This window comes from Cetorhinus maximus, chromosome 18 (genome assembly GCF_964194155.1).
Source record: "Cetorhinus maximus chromosome 18, sCetMax3.hap1.1, whole genome shotgun sequence".
In the NCBI taxonomy this organism is placed as follows: Eukaryota; Metazoa; Chordata; class Chondrichthyes; order Lamniformes; family Cetorhinidae; genus Cetorhinus; species Cetorhinus maximus.
The window spans coordinates 1,579,663-1,594,118 of NC_135896.1; the positions used below are offsets into that span (position 1 = coordinate 1,579,663).

Sequence of the window (14,456 nt, forward strand, 5' to 3'; positions counted from 1 at the left end):
AAAACTTTAATACATTTTATGTGATATTTATTAACATGTCCCATCTTGGTGTGACATATGAGGGGGACATGTTAATAATTTTTTAATTTTTCTATTTTTAAAGTTTTCTGGACAGTCAGTAGTCTCCCTGAGACAGCACTTAGTCTCAGGGAGATATACGCTCTTTCGCGCGCATGTACAAAAGAGTGCACTTTGACAGCTGGGGATTCCCTCCCCCCTACACGGGCAGGCCGCTGGGCGGGCCTTAACTGGCCCGCCCTCTCAAAATGGCGGCGGGCCCCGTTTCAGTGGCGGGGTCGGCTGTCCACCCGCCACCGAGCTGGTGGGGCCCGCATGCCCACCAAGGGCAAAATTGTGCCCAATGGCTGAACAATGGACCACCTTCAAAGAAAAAGTATTGCAGGCAATGTCAAGGTGTATTCTCTTGAAGGGGAAAAGTAGGACAAATAAATCCAGAGCACCCTGGATGACGAGAGAGATAGAGGTAAAGATGAAAAGGAAGAAGTGCATGAACGACAGATGTCAGGTAGAAAATACAATGGAGAATCAGGCTGAATATAGAAGGACCAGAGGGGAAATGAAGAAACAAATAAGAAAGGCAAGGAGAGGGCATGAAAAGAGGCTGGCAGCGAACATGAATGGGAATCCCAAGGTCTTTCATAAGCATGTAAATAATAAAAGGGTGATAGAGAGAGTAGGGCTGATTAGGGACAAAAAAGGGGACTAGCATGTGGAGGCTATAGAAATAGGTTTTGAACGAGTACCTTGCATCTGTCTTTACAAAGGAAGAACTTGCTACCCAGGACGAGGTGAGAGAGGAAGTAACTGGTACACTAGAAGAACTTACAATTGAGAGTAAGGTGTTGGAAAGGCTATCTTAAAATAGATAAGGTATCAGAACCAGATGAGATGCATCCAAGGGTACTGAAGGAAGTGAGATTGGAAATTGCAGAGGCGCTAGTGATAATCTTTCAGTCTTCCTTAGACACAGGGGAGGTGCCAAAGGACTGGAGAAATGCGAATGTTACACCCTCGTTCAAAAAGGGGTGCAAGGATAAAGCCGGCAACTACAGGCCAGTCAGTTTGACCTCAATGGTAGGGAAACTTCTGGAAACTATAGTATGGGATAAAACCAAGTGCAGGATAACTAAGGAAAGCCATCATACTTTTATCAAGGGAAAATCATGTTTAACTAACTTGCTGGAATTTTTTGGGGAGGTAGCAGAGAAGGTTGATAAGGGAAACGCTGTTGTAGTGGTGTATATGTATTTTCAAAAGGCATTTGATACAGTGCCACACAACAGACTTGTGAGCAAAATCCTAGGTCATGGGATAAATACAAAGTAGGTATTTGGATAAGAAATTGGTTGAGTGGCAAGAAACAGAGAGTAGTGGTAATTGGTTGTTTTTCAGATTGGAGGAAGGTTTGCAGTGGAGTTCCTCAGGGGTCAGTGTTGGGACCCTTGTTCTTCCTGATATATATTAATGACCTAGACTGTGGTGTGCAGGGCATGATTTTAAAATTTGCAGATGATACGAAGATTGGAAATGTTGTCAACTGCGATGAGGGTAGTCTTGAACTTCAAAAGGACAAACATGTTGGTAGATTGGGCAGACAAGTGGCAGGTGAAGTTCAATGTGGAGGAGTGAGAGGTGATTCATTTTGGCAGGAAAAATATGGTGAGACAGTATAAAATAAAGGGAGAGCCTCTAAAGGAGGTGCAGGAACAGAGGGACCTCAGTGTAAATGTACATAGGTCATTGAAGATGGCAGGGCATGTTGAAAGAGCAGTTAATAAAGCCTATTGTATCTTAGGAATTATTAACAGGGGCATTGAGTACAAGAGTAAAGAGGTCATGTTGAACTTGTATAAGACACTAGTTAGGCCTCATCTGAAGTACTACGTCCAGATCTGGGCACAATACTTGAGGAAGGATGTGAAGGCATTGGAGAGAGTACAGAGGAGATTCACAGGAATGATTCCAGGGATAAAGAACTGTAGCTATGAGGACAGATTGGAGAGGGTGGGACGCTGAGAGGAGACTTGATAGAGGTATTCAAGATCCTGAGGGGTATGAACGGGGTATAGTGAGAAACCGTTCCCACTCAAGAGAACATCAAGAACCAGAGCACACAGATCCAAAATAATTGGCAAAAGGATTAAATGTGATGTGTGGAAAATTTTTTTCACCTAGAGTGTGAAACAAACTTCCTGAAAGGATAGTGGAAGCAGGTTCGATCGAGGTATTCAGAAGGGAATTGGATAGCTACCTGAAAAGAAAGAATGTGCAAGGTTATGGGGATAAGACAAGGGAGTGGGACTAGGTGGAATGCTTTGTCAGACAGCCAGCGCAGACTCGATGGGACAATTGGCCTCCTTCTGCACTGTAAAGATTCTGCGATACTGTGAGGTCAGCCCTCAGACTTCTTTCAGTTAAGACGTTAAACCAAGGCCCCATCTGCCTTCTCGAAAGATCCCACAAAACTATTTCTAGAGAAGCATGGAAGTGCACTTGGGTGTGTTGGGCCGATATTTATCCTCCAACCAACACCCAGGATCAGATTATTTGGTTGGAAGTGAGATTTTATGTGCTCAAGTTGTCTGCCACATTTCCTACATTATAACAGTGATTGCACTTCAAAAGTGCTTACTCGGCTGTAAAGCATTTTGGGATGTCCTGAGATTGAGAGAAGTGCTATGTAAATTCAAGTCTTTCTTTCTCTCTTATAGTTAAAAAGCAAAATGTATGGCAATTTGGGGCTCAAATATTTGAAGCATTGGAGTTTCACTATGGGGCAGGCTGTAATTACAATGTGGTCAGCTAACATAAGTCATTCTCATTATTAATGGGGGTTCAAGGAATTTATGAAGGAAAAAGTTGACACAAAAGTACATGAAAATGCGACAACAGGAAGTAAGGTTTTGTAGACAGGAGGAGCATACAGAGCCCGCTAAATAATGTTACTTATTTCTTACTTTCCATCTGCAGGTACCCACCTTCTGTGGATTTGGCATTGCTTTGCTGCATACTGATGTTCTGGTTCCCATTCCTGTTTTGGGTCCCCAGGAAGACATTGGCTGATTTGTTCTTGTGTGTGTAGATTGTGAGCAGTTCCTCCAGGTCATTCTCACTGCAAACCATTTTTAACAATTACACACAATTTGTTTCATAAACATGTGGCACAGCAAAAAGTGAAAACTCGGCTATTCTGGAAATCCCAAATAAAAGCAGAAAATGCTGTAAAGGCCCAGGAGATCAATTGACACCTGGAAAGAAAAGCAAATCATGTTTCCCCTTAACTCCACAATAACTCACATCTAAGGGGTGCCACATGGCTCCTTTAACCCTCTCCCAACTTAGATCCCGGCTATTGACCAACTCCCCCTCTCAGTACAGGCATGGTGGCTTGAATAGCCTCCTCCTGTGCTGTCTCATTTGATAATCCTACATTACCAGCTGCTGCCTTGCTTCAACCATTGTTCCCCTCCTTTCAAAACTGCTCTAAGTGCTCAGCTTCTTAAAAGACCTGCACTGACTCCAACCATCTACAACCACCAACCAACCGCTTTGCGACATTCTCTTCCTCACCAAGGTTCTGGAGTTGTCTTCCTCTCCTGAAGCACGTCTCCTACCACTCTGCACTCAAATTCGTTCAGTCTAGCTTTTGTCGCACCCATTATGCCAAAGCAAGGAGCTCAAAGAAACAGAGGATGGCCTCTTGAAGGAGACTGGGAACTGGTTTTGGGACAAGGGGGGATGTTTATTGCCTTTTCTCTTCTGAGTGATCACAACGTGTAATCTGTGCTTTTCAACCTCTAGGAGGTGGGACCTGGGCCGGCGGGAGGCCAGGGCCCGGGCCAGCGGGAGGGCGGGGCCTGGGCTGGCGGGAGGGCGGGGCCTTGGCCGGCGGGGCCTGGACCGGCGGGAGGCGGGGTCTGGGCCGGCGGGAGGGCGGGGTCTGGGCCGGCGGGAGGGCGGGGTCTGGGCCGGCGGGAGGGCGGGGTCTGGGCCGGCGGGAGGGCGGGGCCCGGGCCGGCGGGGCCTGGTCTGGCAGGAGGGCGGGGCCTGGGCCAGCGGGAGGGCGGGGCCTGGGCCAGCGGGAGGGTGGGGCCCGGGCTGGCGGGAGGGCGGGGCCCGGGCTGGGGGCGCCCGGGTCAGTGGGAGGGCGGGGCCCGGGCTGGCGGGAGGCCGGGGCCTGGTTTGGCGGGAGGGCGGGGCCCGGGCCGGCGGGGCCTGGTCTGGCGGGAGGGCAGGGCCTGGTCTGGCGGGAGCTGTTCTGGCGGGGCCTGGTCTGGCGGGAGGGCGGGGCCTGGGCTGAACAAGTGTAAGTTCTTGAAGAGCATGGCTGATGCATCAAGTGACCATTTTTGTCCTGGACTGTTGCTGAGGTTGGCTCAAGTTCACCTCAGAAATTCGGCAGAATATGGGCAGGAACACAGAACTGAACCTTAACCCTTGTCTCAGAATTCTAAGTATTACATTTCATTCCCCAATCTTTTCCAAAATTCTCTCTCCAAAAAGAAACAAAAGAATCTTCTTGGAGCTGAATCTCAGGAATTACCTCACGTTGGACTCGGCACGATAGCGGTGAATGACATCACTCTCACACCATGCAGAGTCCTCGGGCTGAGCAGCCTGTGAATCAGGAGACTGCAATCGTTTCCAAATCCCCATTATCCGCATCAGTGTAATGCATTTTCCATTCCTCTCACCTGGCTTTACTGACAAATACTTGGAAGTCTTCCTGTTGGATGCAGGTCTCTGGCTTCAGATCCATCTGGCTCCTCTTAATCATTCGATCTGTTTCCTGTATTTAAAATTCAGAAATTGGTATGACAAGTTCCCAGTAGCACGATTATTCCGCTTTGCATCTTACTTTTGAGGACAATCAAAAACTCCTCTTCTTTCAATGTATCTTTGCCCCCACTCAAACCTTCATCCACAGAGCGTTTTGGGTTCAAATCCCACTCCAAAACTTCAGCATGTAATCCAGGTTGACTGGGAACTGGTGTTGGAATAGAGGAGATGTTTATTGCCTTTTCTCCTCTGAGTGATCATGATCACAATGTGTAAGCTGTGCTTTTCAACCTCTAGGAGGTGGGTCTGGGCCAGCGGGAGGGTGGGCTTGGACCTCCTGCTGGCCCAGGCCCACCCTCAGTGTAGTGCTGATGGAGTGCTGCACTATCAGAAGCACCTGCTGTTATATGGGACATTAAATCTGCCTGTTGGTAAAACATCCCAGGATTTGATGAACAGAGTACCTCTGGTATCCTGACCAGTGCTCCTTTTGCCAGCGACGTATCCAAAAACTGATTCACTGGCATTCACCTCACAGCTGTTTCTGAGAATTTTGTTATTGCACAATGGTTGCTACATTCAGCAACATAACAACTATCATTGCATTTTAAGGTCATTATTTGCTTGTGAAACATTTGAGATGTGTCTGAGAGACATGATTCGGTGTTAAGTAAATCTATGTCTGACTGACTTTCCTTCATTAACAACTGGCAGAGCAAGAAGTTGGCTGGCCTGCTCCCTCAACTCTACTACAGCCTGGCTTGGAAAAAATAAGGAAAGAACAAACAAACGATAATAAATAGAAAGAAAGAGTGAGAGAGAGAGAAAAGAGTGAGGAAGTGAAGGAGAAAGAAAAATAGGAGAGGGTGTGCACAAAAGTGAATGGAGCTTTTTTTGAAGTGTTAGTGAAACGTTATTTTGTAAATTTTGGTGCTAAACAAGGTTAAGAGATATGAGCACTGGGATATGGAACAATTTCCACTTAGACTCTGAGTAAAGTAAGCTTTATCATTTTCCTACAATGTGCCTTAGAAGAGTGCCCATGCTGCACCAGTGTGACATTTTTCCATTTCCTGCACTAGCAGTTGTATAGTGTTCTGTCTGGGATTCCCAATTTCAGCTAATTAACAGGGGATTTCAATGCAATGCATCATGGCCCATTCAGAACTGTCTACTGAGGTAGAAAGTACTGGTCACACCTCAGTGGTGTGCTGTGCACAGCTTTGGTCAGAATGTTTCTATAGGGACAAACACCCCAGGCCCAGGAGGTTCCCCAAGGGATTCCAGCATGGGGCCAGTGTTTCTATCCATCTAGTGCTGGGCAGAATACTTGTTGCAAGTACAGTGCCAGGAGAATTCTTCAGTGTACTGTATCAGTTGTTTAGTTGGCATATTATTTCCAATTTTGTATAAATCCTTATATTGTGTCAGTTGCCAATTTAATAAGAACATAGGCAGGGAGGAGGCCATTTAGCTCCTTGAATCTGTTCCACCATTCAATCAGAACATGGCTGATCTGTACCTCAACTCAATCTACTTGACTTTGTTCTCACGCAAGAAGAATTTATCGATGTCAGTCTTGAAAGCTCCAACTGACACCCATCAACCAGAGCCTTTTATGGGGGAGGATGGAGGGCAAGAGATCTAGATTTCTACTATAACAACAATAACTTGCATTTATAAAATATGGATAATATGGTTAAGGAGGTGGTTACACTATTCTTCTGTGAAGAAATGCTTCCTGATCTCACAACTGACTAACTGCAAGATTGTGCCCTGTCGGCCTTTACCTTGTTGTAGCTGTGGATGAAGACCCCGAGCTGCTGCGCCAGGATGTGTCGACGTTCAGAGATAGGGAGCCGACGACTGGGCAGTGTCATTGTTACCAACTGCTGGAGATTACTGGCTGCTCGCTTCAAGAATCTGATCACCAGCTCCTGTTGGAGAAGCAGACAATGGGACTGTCACTCGGATTCAGGGCTCAATCACCCTTTGGGCAACACATTACTGGCCTTTGAAGGAAGCCTCATTGCCAACATCACCTCCCTGACTCCCACCCCTAAATCACTTAGCGTCCTGGGATCAGGATCGGATGTTCCCTGCACACACTGCCCCAAGATAACTTGTGATTTCACTGTACACCATCAGAAAAAATTTGAATCAACAAAACTGTTGATATCCTTGAATGAGAAACAATCACAGTGGCCACAGCAGTATACAATAACATTGTGATCATTAGCTGAACATCTAATTTCATCAATAATCTTCTTTAACAGCTTTGGGTGGCTTTGGGGCATTGAAGCCTGTTGTTCATTAGAAACACATGATTCCCCCCTTACAGCAGCACAAACAAACAAACACTGACTCAGGTTAAAGGCATCACCTGGTGTAGCACTGAGCCATATAACCAGTCTCTAGCTCTTGCCCTGTGCTAAGTAAGCTGAGTTTAGCTTGGCAGCTACTCAGCCTCAGTGCCAGGGAGGGAAAAGAATCAGTCAGGGTTTATATTCCAAATTGCTTTCTAATGCTGGATAGTGTGCTGGTATGTAAGGGGAAAAGTGCAGATGTGTGAGTGAGTGTTATTGTGTGCAAAGGAATGTGGCCTTTCTCTCAAGGAAACTGGATAAGGTTTGACTAAAGTTACACTTTTATTCTAAAGTACTGAGATCAGATTTGACCACCAAACGACACAAAGGGTACACTGACCTTGGAGAAGGTGAATCACAGATTCATCAGAATGATACTAGGGCTTAACAGGTTAAATTAAAGGGACAGGTTACATACAATAGGCTTATATACTCTTGAGTTTAGACAGTTGAGAGGAGATCTCATCAACATCTTGAAAATGATTAAAGGATTGCAAAGGCTAGATAGAGAGAAACTATTTCCTCTGGTAGTGAAGCCCAGAACAAGGCAGCATAACCTTAAAATTAGAATTAGGCCTTTCATGGATAATGTCAGAAGCACTTCTTCACGGAAAGGGTAGTGGAAATCTAGAACTCTCTCCCACAAAAAGCTATGGATGCTGGAAGTCAATTGAAACTTTCAAGATTGGGGGGTGGTGGCGGGGGAGGGGGTCTGAAGAGATTAAAGGCGGGTAAATGGAGTTCAGGTAGAGTTTTGTCACAAGCTAACTGAATGGTGAAAAAGGCTCGAGGGGCTATATGGCCTCCTCCTATTCCTATGTGTATGTGCCTCAGCCATGTGAAATCGATGGAGCTCGAATCTGACTATTCCATGGCACTGACTGTCTAGATGCAGACAGGAAGAATGGACAGTTGGACAAGTTACAGGCTGAGGAGCAGTACCCCAGCAAGAATCAGGAAAGAAGAGGAAAACTGAAAGGTGGCAATTAGCAGAGCAGTAAATAAATCAGCAGGTTCAGGAGGTGTTTGTAAACCACTTGATGCTTTACTCCCCCTGAACCCCTCTGCTTGTTGCCGCATTACGCGCACTTTGAGCTGCCCAAGCTGAATGTGTAATCACTCCCAAATGCCTCATTCTCTCTAGGCTACCAATAAACACAGGGTGAATAAGAAGTTGTCCTCTGTATGATCACTCATATTAATCCTCAAAGTTATATGTTAACTAATAATGAAGTTTTATTTTCTACTCGTGATCCTCATGGTCGATTTCTGTTTTAGCTCCTAACGCAAATCCATAACAAGTCACAAAGTATTTACCATTTGCTCCTCCTCCTGGTCAGTAGCTGTGGTCGTTTCACTCTGGCCAGGATGCTCCCTCAGTAGTCGGAGCTGCACACGGTGCAGATAAGCAGAGAAGGCCAAGCGTGCCTGTACCTTACTGTGGAAACAAATTGAAGAGGAGCATTTCACTAGCTTCAAGGACATCAGCAATGGCGTTAACACTTAACACCTTGTGGACTGGTTTCGGGGTTAAAAGGCCACCGAAAATGTCGACATTATTAGTATTAACACCAACCTCAGATTGCCCCCTTGCTGTAACATCTCGAGGAGGTTAACCTTTGGTTGCTCATCACTTCGTTTCTCTTTGGTTTGAGTCCACTGACCGAATACCTGTTTGTCAACAACCTCTTGCTCAGCGAGTTCTAGTGCTTTCTGCAGCCCCTCACTGTTAGCTCTCAATCTTTGTGCTATTGGCTCCTGAGCCAGGGCTTGGACAGGACAAGTGGGTCCAGTAGTGTCTGTTTCATCCTCTGATATTTCCTTATCATGCTCTGCTTCCTCCTCCCCTTCTCCCTCATCCTCACACTCTGCAGCCGCCGACGATGCAACTGGGGCTTTGTGTGAGGATCCTGAAATGGTAAAGAAAGATTGAGGTTACAGCTGAGAAATGGGAGACAAAAGACAACAAACAGAGAAGCATTTTTATTTTCTGTGTATTTGATATTTTTCTTTCCCGTTTGCCTCTTCCTCTCCTGAAGGTGCTGACTCTCACTGGGGTACAGGTCCCCCTCCTCTCCTGAAGGTGCTGACTCTCACTGGGGTACAGGTCCCCTCCTCTCCTGAAGGTGCTGACTCTCACTGGGGTACGGGTCCCCTCCTCTCCTGAAGGTGCTGACTCTCACTGGGGTACGGAGTTCCCCTCCTCTCCTGAAGGTGCTGACTCTCACTGGGGTACAGGTCCCCCTCCTCTCCTGAAGGTGCTGACTCTCACTGGGGTACAGGTCCCCTTCCTCTCCTGAAGGTGCTGACTCTCACTGGGGTACAGGTCCCCCTCCTCTCCTGAAGGTGCTGACTCTCACTGGGGTACAGGTCCCCTCCTCTCCTGAAGGTGCTGACTCTCACTGGGGTACGGGTCCCCTCCTCTCCTGAAGGTGCTGACTCTCACTGGGGTACAGGTCCCCTCCTCTCCTGAAGGTGCTGACTCTCACTGGTGTACAGGCCCCCTCCTCTCCTGAAGGTGCTGACTCTCACTGGGGTACAGGTCCCCTCCTCTCCTGAAGGTGCTGACTCTCACTGGGGTACAGGCCCCCTCCTCTCCTGAAGGTGCTGACTCCCACTGGGGTACAGGGTCCCCTCCTCTCCTGAAGGTGCTGACTCTCACTGGGGTACAGGTCCCCTCCTCTCCTGAAGGTGCTGACTCACACTGGGGTACAGGTCCCCTCCTCTCCTGAAGGTGCTAACTCTCACTGGGGTACGGGTCCCCCTCCTCTCCTGAAGGTGCTGACTCTCACTGGGGTACAGGTCCCCTCCTCTCCTGAAGGTGCTGACTCTCACTGGGGTACAGGCCCCCTCCTCTCCTGAAGGTGCTGACTCTCACTGGGGTACAGGTCCCCTCCTCTCCTGAAGGTGCTGACTCTCACTGGGGTACGGGTCCCCTCCTCTCCTGAAGGTGCTGACTCTCACTGGGGTACAGGTCCCCCTCCTCTCCTGAAGGTGCTGACTCTCACTGGGATACGGGTCCCCTCCTCTCCTGAAGGTGCTGACTCTCACTGGGGTACAGATCCCCTCTTCTCCTGAAGGTGCTGACTCTCACTGGGGTACAGGTCCCCTCCTCTCCTGAAGGTGCTGACTCTCACTGGGGTACGGGTCCCCTCCTCTCCTGAAGGTGCTGATTCTCACTGGGCTGTGGGACCCCTCCTCTCCTGAAGGTGCTGACTCACACTGGGGTATCCCGTTGTAAATGGAAGAGTGTTGGGCCATTTCTGGGAGACTGAATGAGACTTGTTATAAATTTACCACAGATAGCTGACCTGTGCCTTTTCCCATTGCTGCCTGCAAGGCAGCTCGGTTCTGTTTCCGTCTCCTCGCTTCCAGTGACAGGAGTTTCCTCTCGTACTGCTGAACGTGTTTGTGAACTTCTACTTGGAGCACCTCGGATTTGAAGAGTGCGTGATTGTTCTGTGTCACACCGTTGCTGAGACAGAAGGAAATGGGAAAAGAATAATCCAGCAACATTCACATTTTTAAAAAAACACTAAGCAATGATCAAAGGAACCATTTAACTTTGTGGAAGAAAATTTTGTTCTCTTTAATGCAACAAATCAAACTGCTCAGTGACAGTAGACATCTGTGCTGTGCCTCAGACTGTCTGCAGTAACAGGGAATATCCATCTCTTGGGCCAGACAACTTCACAGCTCACACACTGTGAAGTTAATGAGATAATAAAACTATTCAGAGGGCAGAAACAGCATTATTGTAGCACTCATGCCATGATCATATATGGCCATAAACCTGCCATGATTACAATATTAATCCTGCATTAGAATAGTAGCATACTCTATTCCAGTACTATCAGCTTATTATTGCTGTAATATTTTTAATTTTACATTACTATTGTACAATTAACCTGAAATTACAGTGCTGTTCACATCCACATTACTGAAATACTATTGACCATACCACATTGATCTTTATCCATAAATTATAACAGCACTAAGTTCACATTTTTTTCCAACTGAACTGAGCATTAATACAGCACTATCACACTATTACAAACCTAACATTATTATAGAACTATTTGTCTGACATTACTGCATTCTCAACACTTTATTGTTGAAGTACCATTACCTAAAACTATTAAAATACCATTGACATTTTTTGCATCTGACCTGGACGTGTCTGATTGACGGTGTAGAGGGAGAGAGCTTTATCCCATATCTAACCCCGTGTTGTACCTGTCCTGGGGGTGTTTGATGGGGACAGTGTAGAGGGAGCTTTACTCTGTATCTAACCCCGTGCTGTACCTGTCCTGGGAGTGTTAGATGGGGACAGTGTAGTGGGAGCTTTACTCTGTATCTAACCCCGTGCTGTACCTGTCCTGGGGGTGTTTGATGGGGACAGTGTAGAGGGAGCTTTACTCTGTATCGAACCCCGTGCTGTACCTGTCCTGGGAGTGTTTGATGGGGGATGGTGTAGAGGGAGCTTTACTCTGTATCTAACCCCGTGCTGTACCTGTCCTGGGAGTGTTTGATGGGGACAGTGTAGAGGGAGCTTTATCCCATATCTAACCCCGTGCTGTAACTGTCCTGGGAGTGTTTGATGGGGACAGTGTAGAGGGAGCTTTATCCCATATCTAACCCCGTGCTGTACCTGTCCTGGGAATGTTGGATGGGGACAGTGTAGAGGGAGCTTTATCCCATATCTAACCCCGTGCTGTACCTGCCCTGGGAGTGTTTGATGGGGACAGTGTAGAGGGAACTTTACTCTGTATCTAACCCCGTGCTGTACCTGTCCTGGGAGTGTTTGATGGGGACAGTGTAGAGGGAGCTTTACTCTGTATCTAACCCCGTGCTGTACCTGTCCTGGGAGTGTTTGATGGGGACAGTGTAGAGGAAGCTTTACTCTGTATCTAACCCTGTGCTGTACCTGTCCTGGGAGTGTTTGATGGGGACAGTGTAGAGGGAGCTTTACTCTGTATCTAACCCCGTGCTGTACCTGTCCTGGGAGTGTTTGATGGGGACAGTGTAGAGGGAGAGCTTTATCCCATATCTAACCCCGTGCTGTACCTGTCCTGGGAGTGTTTGATGGGGACAGTGTAGAGGGAGCTTTACTCTGTATCTAACCCCATGCTGTACCTGTCCTGGGAGTGTTTGATGGGGACAGTGTAGAGGGAGCTTTACTCTGTATCTAACCCCGTGCTGTACCTGCCCTGGGAGTGTTTGATGGGGACAGTGTAGAGGGAGCTTTATCCCATATCTAACCCCGTGCTGTACCTGTCCTGGGAGTGTTTGATGGGGACAGTGTAGAGGGAGCTTTACTCTGTATCTAACCCCATGCTGTACCTGTCCTGGGAGTGTTTGATGGGGACAGTGTAGAGGGAGCTTTATGCCATATCTAACCCCGTGCTGTACCTGTCCTGGGAGTGTTTGATGGGGACAGTGTAGAGGGAGCTTTATCCCATATCTAACCCCGTGCTGTACCTGTCCTGGGAGTGTTTGATGGGGACGGTGTAGAGGGAGCTTTATCCCATATCTAACCCCGTGCTGTACCTGCCCTGGGAGTGTTTGATGGGGACAGTGTAGAGGGAGCTTTATCCCATATCTAACCCCGTGCTGTACCTGTCCTGGGAGTGTTTGATGGGGACAGTGTAGAGGGAGCTTTATCCCATATCTAACCCCGTGCTGTACCTGTCCTGGGAGTGTTTGATGGGGACAGTGTAGAGGGAGCTTTATCCCATATCTAACCCCGTGCTGTACCTGTCCTGGGAGTGTTTGATGGGGACAGTGTAGAGGGAGCTTTATCCCATATCTAACCCCGTGCTGTACCTGTCCTGGGAGTGTTTGATGGGGACAGTGTAGAGGGAGAGCTTTATCCCATATCTAACCCCGTGCTGTACTTGTCCTGGGAGTGTTTGATGGGGACAGTGTAGAGGGAGCTTTATCCCATATCTAACCCCGTGCTGTACCTGTCCTGGGAGTGTTTAATGGGGACAGTGTAGAGGGAGCTTTATCCCATATCTAACCCCGTGCTGTACCTGTCCTGGGAGTGTTTGATGGGGACAGTGTAAAGGGAGCTTTATCCCATATCTAACCCCGTGCTGTACCTGTCCTGGGAGTGTTTGATGGGGACAGTGTAGAGGGAGCTTTATCCCATATCTAACCCCGTGCTGTACCTGTCCTGGGAGTGTTTGATGGGGACAGTGTAGAGGGAACTTTACTCTGTATCTAACCCCGTGCTGTACCTGTCCTGGGAGTGTTTGATGGGGACAGTGTAGAGGGAGCTTTACTCTGTATCTAACCCCGTGCTGTACCTGTCCTGGGAGTGTTTGATGGGGACAGTGTAGAGGGAGCTTTATCCCATATCTAACCCCGTGCTGTACCTGTCCTGGGAGTGTTTGATGGGGACAGTGTAGAGGGAGCTTTATCCCATATCTAACCCCGTGCTGTACCTGTCCCGGGAGTGTTTGATGGGGACAGTGTAGAGGGAGCTTTACTCTGTATCTAACCCCGTGCTGTACCTGTCCCGGGAGTATTTGATGGGGACAGTGTAGAGGGAGCTTTATCCCATATCTAACCCCGTGCTGTACCTGTCCTGGGAGTGTTTGATGGGGACAGTGTAGAGCGAGCATTACTCTGTTTCTAACCCCATGCTGTACCTGTCCTGGGAGTGTTTGATGGGGACAGTGTAGAGGGAACTTTACTCTGTATCTAACCCCGTGCTGTACCTGTCCTGGGAGTGTTTGATGGGGACAGTGTAGAGGAAGCTTTACTCTGTATCTAACCCTGTGCTGTACCTGTCCTGGGAGTGTTTGATGGGGACAGTGTAGAGGAAGCTTTACTCTGTATCTAACCCCGTGCTGTACCTGTCCTGGGAGTGTTTGATGGGGACAGTGTAGAGGGAGCTTTACTCTGTATCTAACCCCATGCTGTACCTGTCCTGGGAGTGTTTGATGGGGACAGTGTAGAGGGAGCTTTATGCCATATCTAACCCCGTGCTGTACCTGTCCTGGGAGTGTTTGATGGGGACAGTGTAGAGGGAGCTTTATCCCATATCTAACCCCGTGCTGTACCTGTCCTGGGAGTGTTTGATGGGGACGGTGTAGAGGGAGCTTTATCCCATATCTAACCTCGTGCTGTACCTGCCCTGGGAGTGTTTGATGGGGACAGTGTAGAGGGAGCTTTATCCCATATCTAACCCCGTGCTGTACCTGTCCTGGGAGTGTTTGATGGGGACAGTGTAGAGGGAGCTTTATCTCATATCTAACCCCGTGCCGTACCTGTCCTGGGAAT

The 14,456-nt window shown here is 48.0% G+C and overlaps 1 protein-coding gene across 1 annotated transcript in view; it reads right to left on the reverse strand.

The window, feature by feature from the left end:
- The window catches only part of ttll5 (tubulin tyrosine ligase-like family, member 5), a 375,463-nt gene that overhangs the window by 181,631 nt on the left and 179,376 nt on the right, over nt 1–14,456 (reverse strand). The window contains exons 21-26 of the mRNA XM_078561984.1: nt 10,478–10,641; nt 8,743–9,076; nt 8,484–8,604; nt 6,591–6,737; nt 4,716–4,810; nt 3,000–3,133 (exon numbers count right to left, since the gene is read on the reverse strand). Coding sequence (XP_078418110.1) covers nt 3,000–3,133; nt 4,716–4,810; nt 6,591–6,737; nt 8,484–8,604; nt 8,743–9,076; nt 10,478–10,641 — 995 coding nt within the window. The remainder of the gene's footprint in view (nt 1–2,999; nt 3,134–4,715; nt 4,811–6,590; nt 6,738–8,483; nt 8,605–8,742; nt 9,077–10,477; nt 10,642–14,456) is intronic.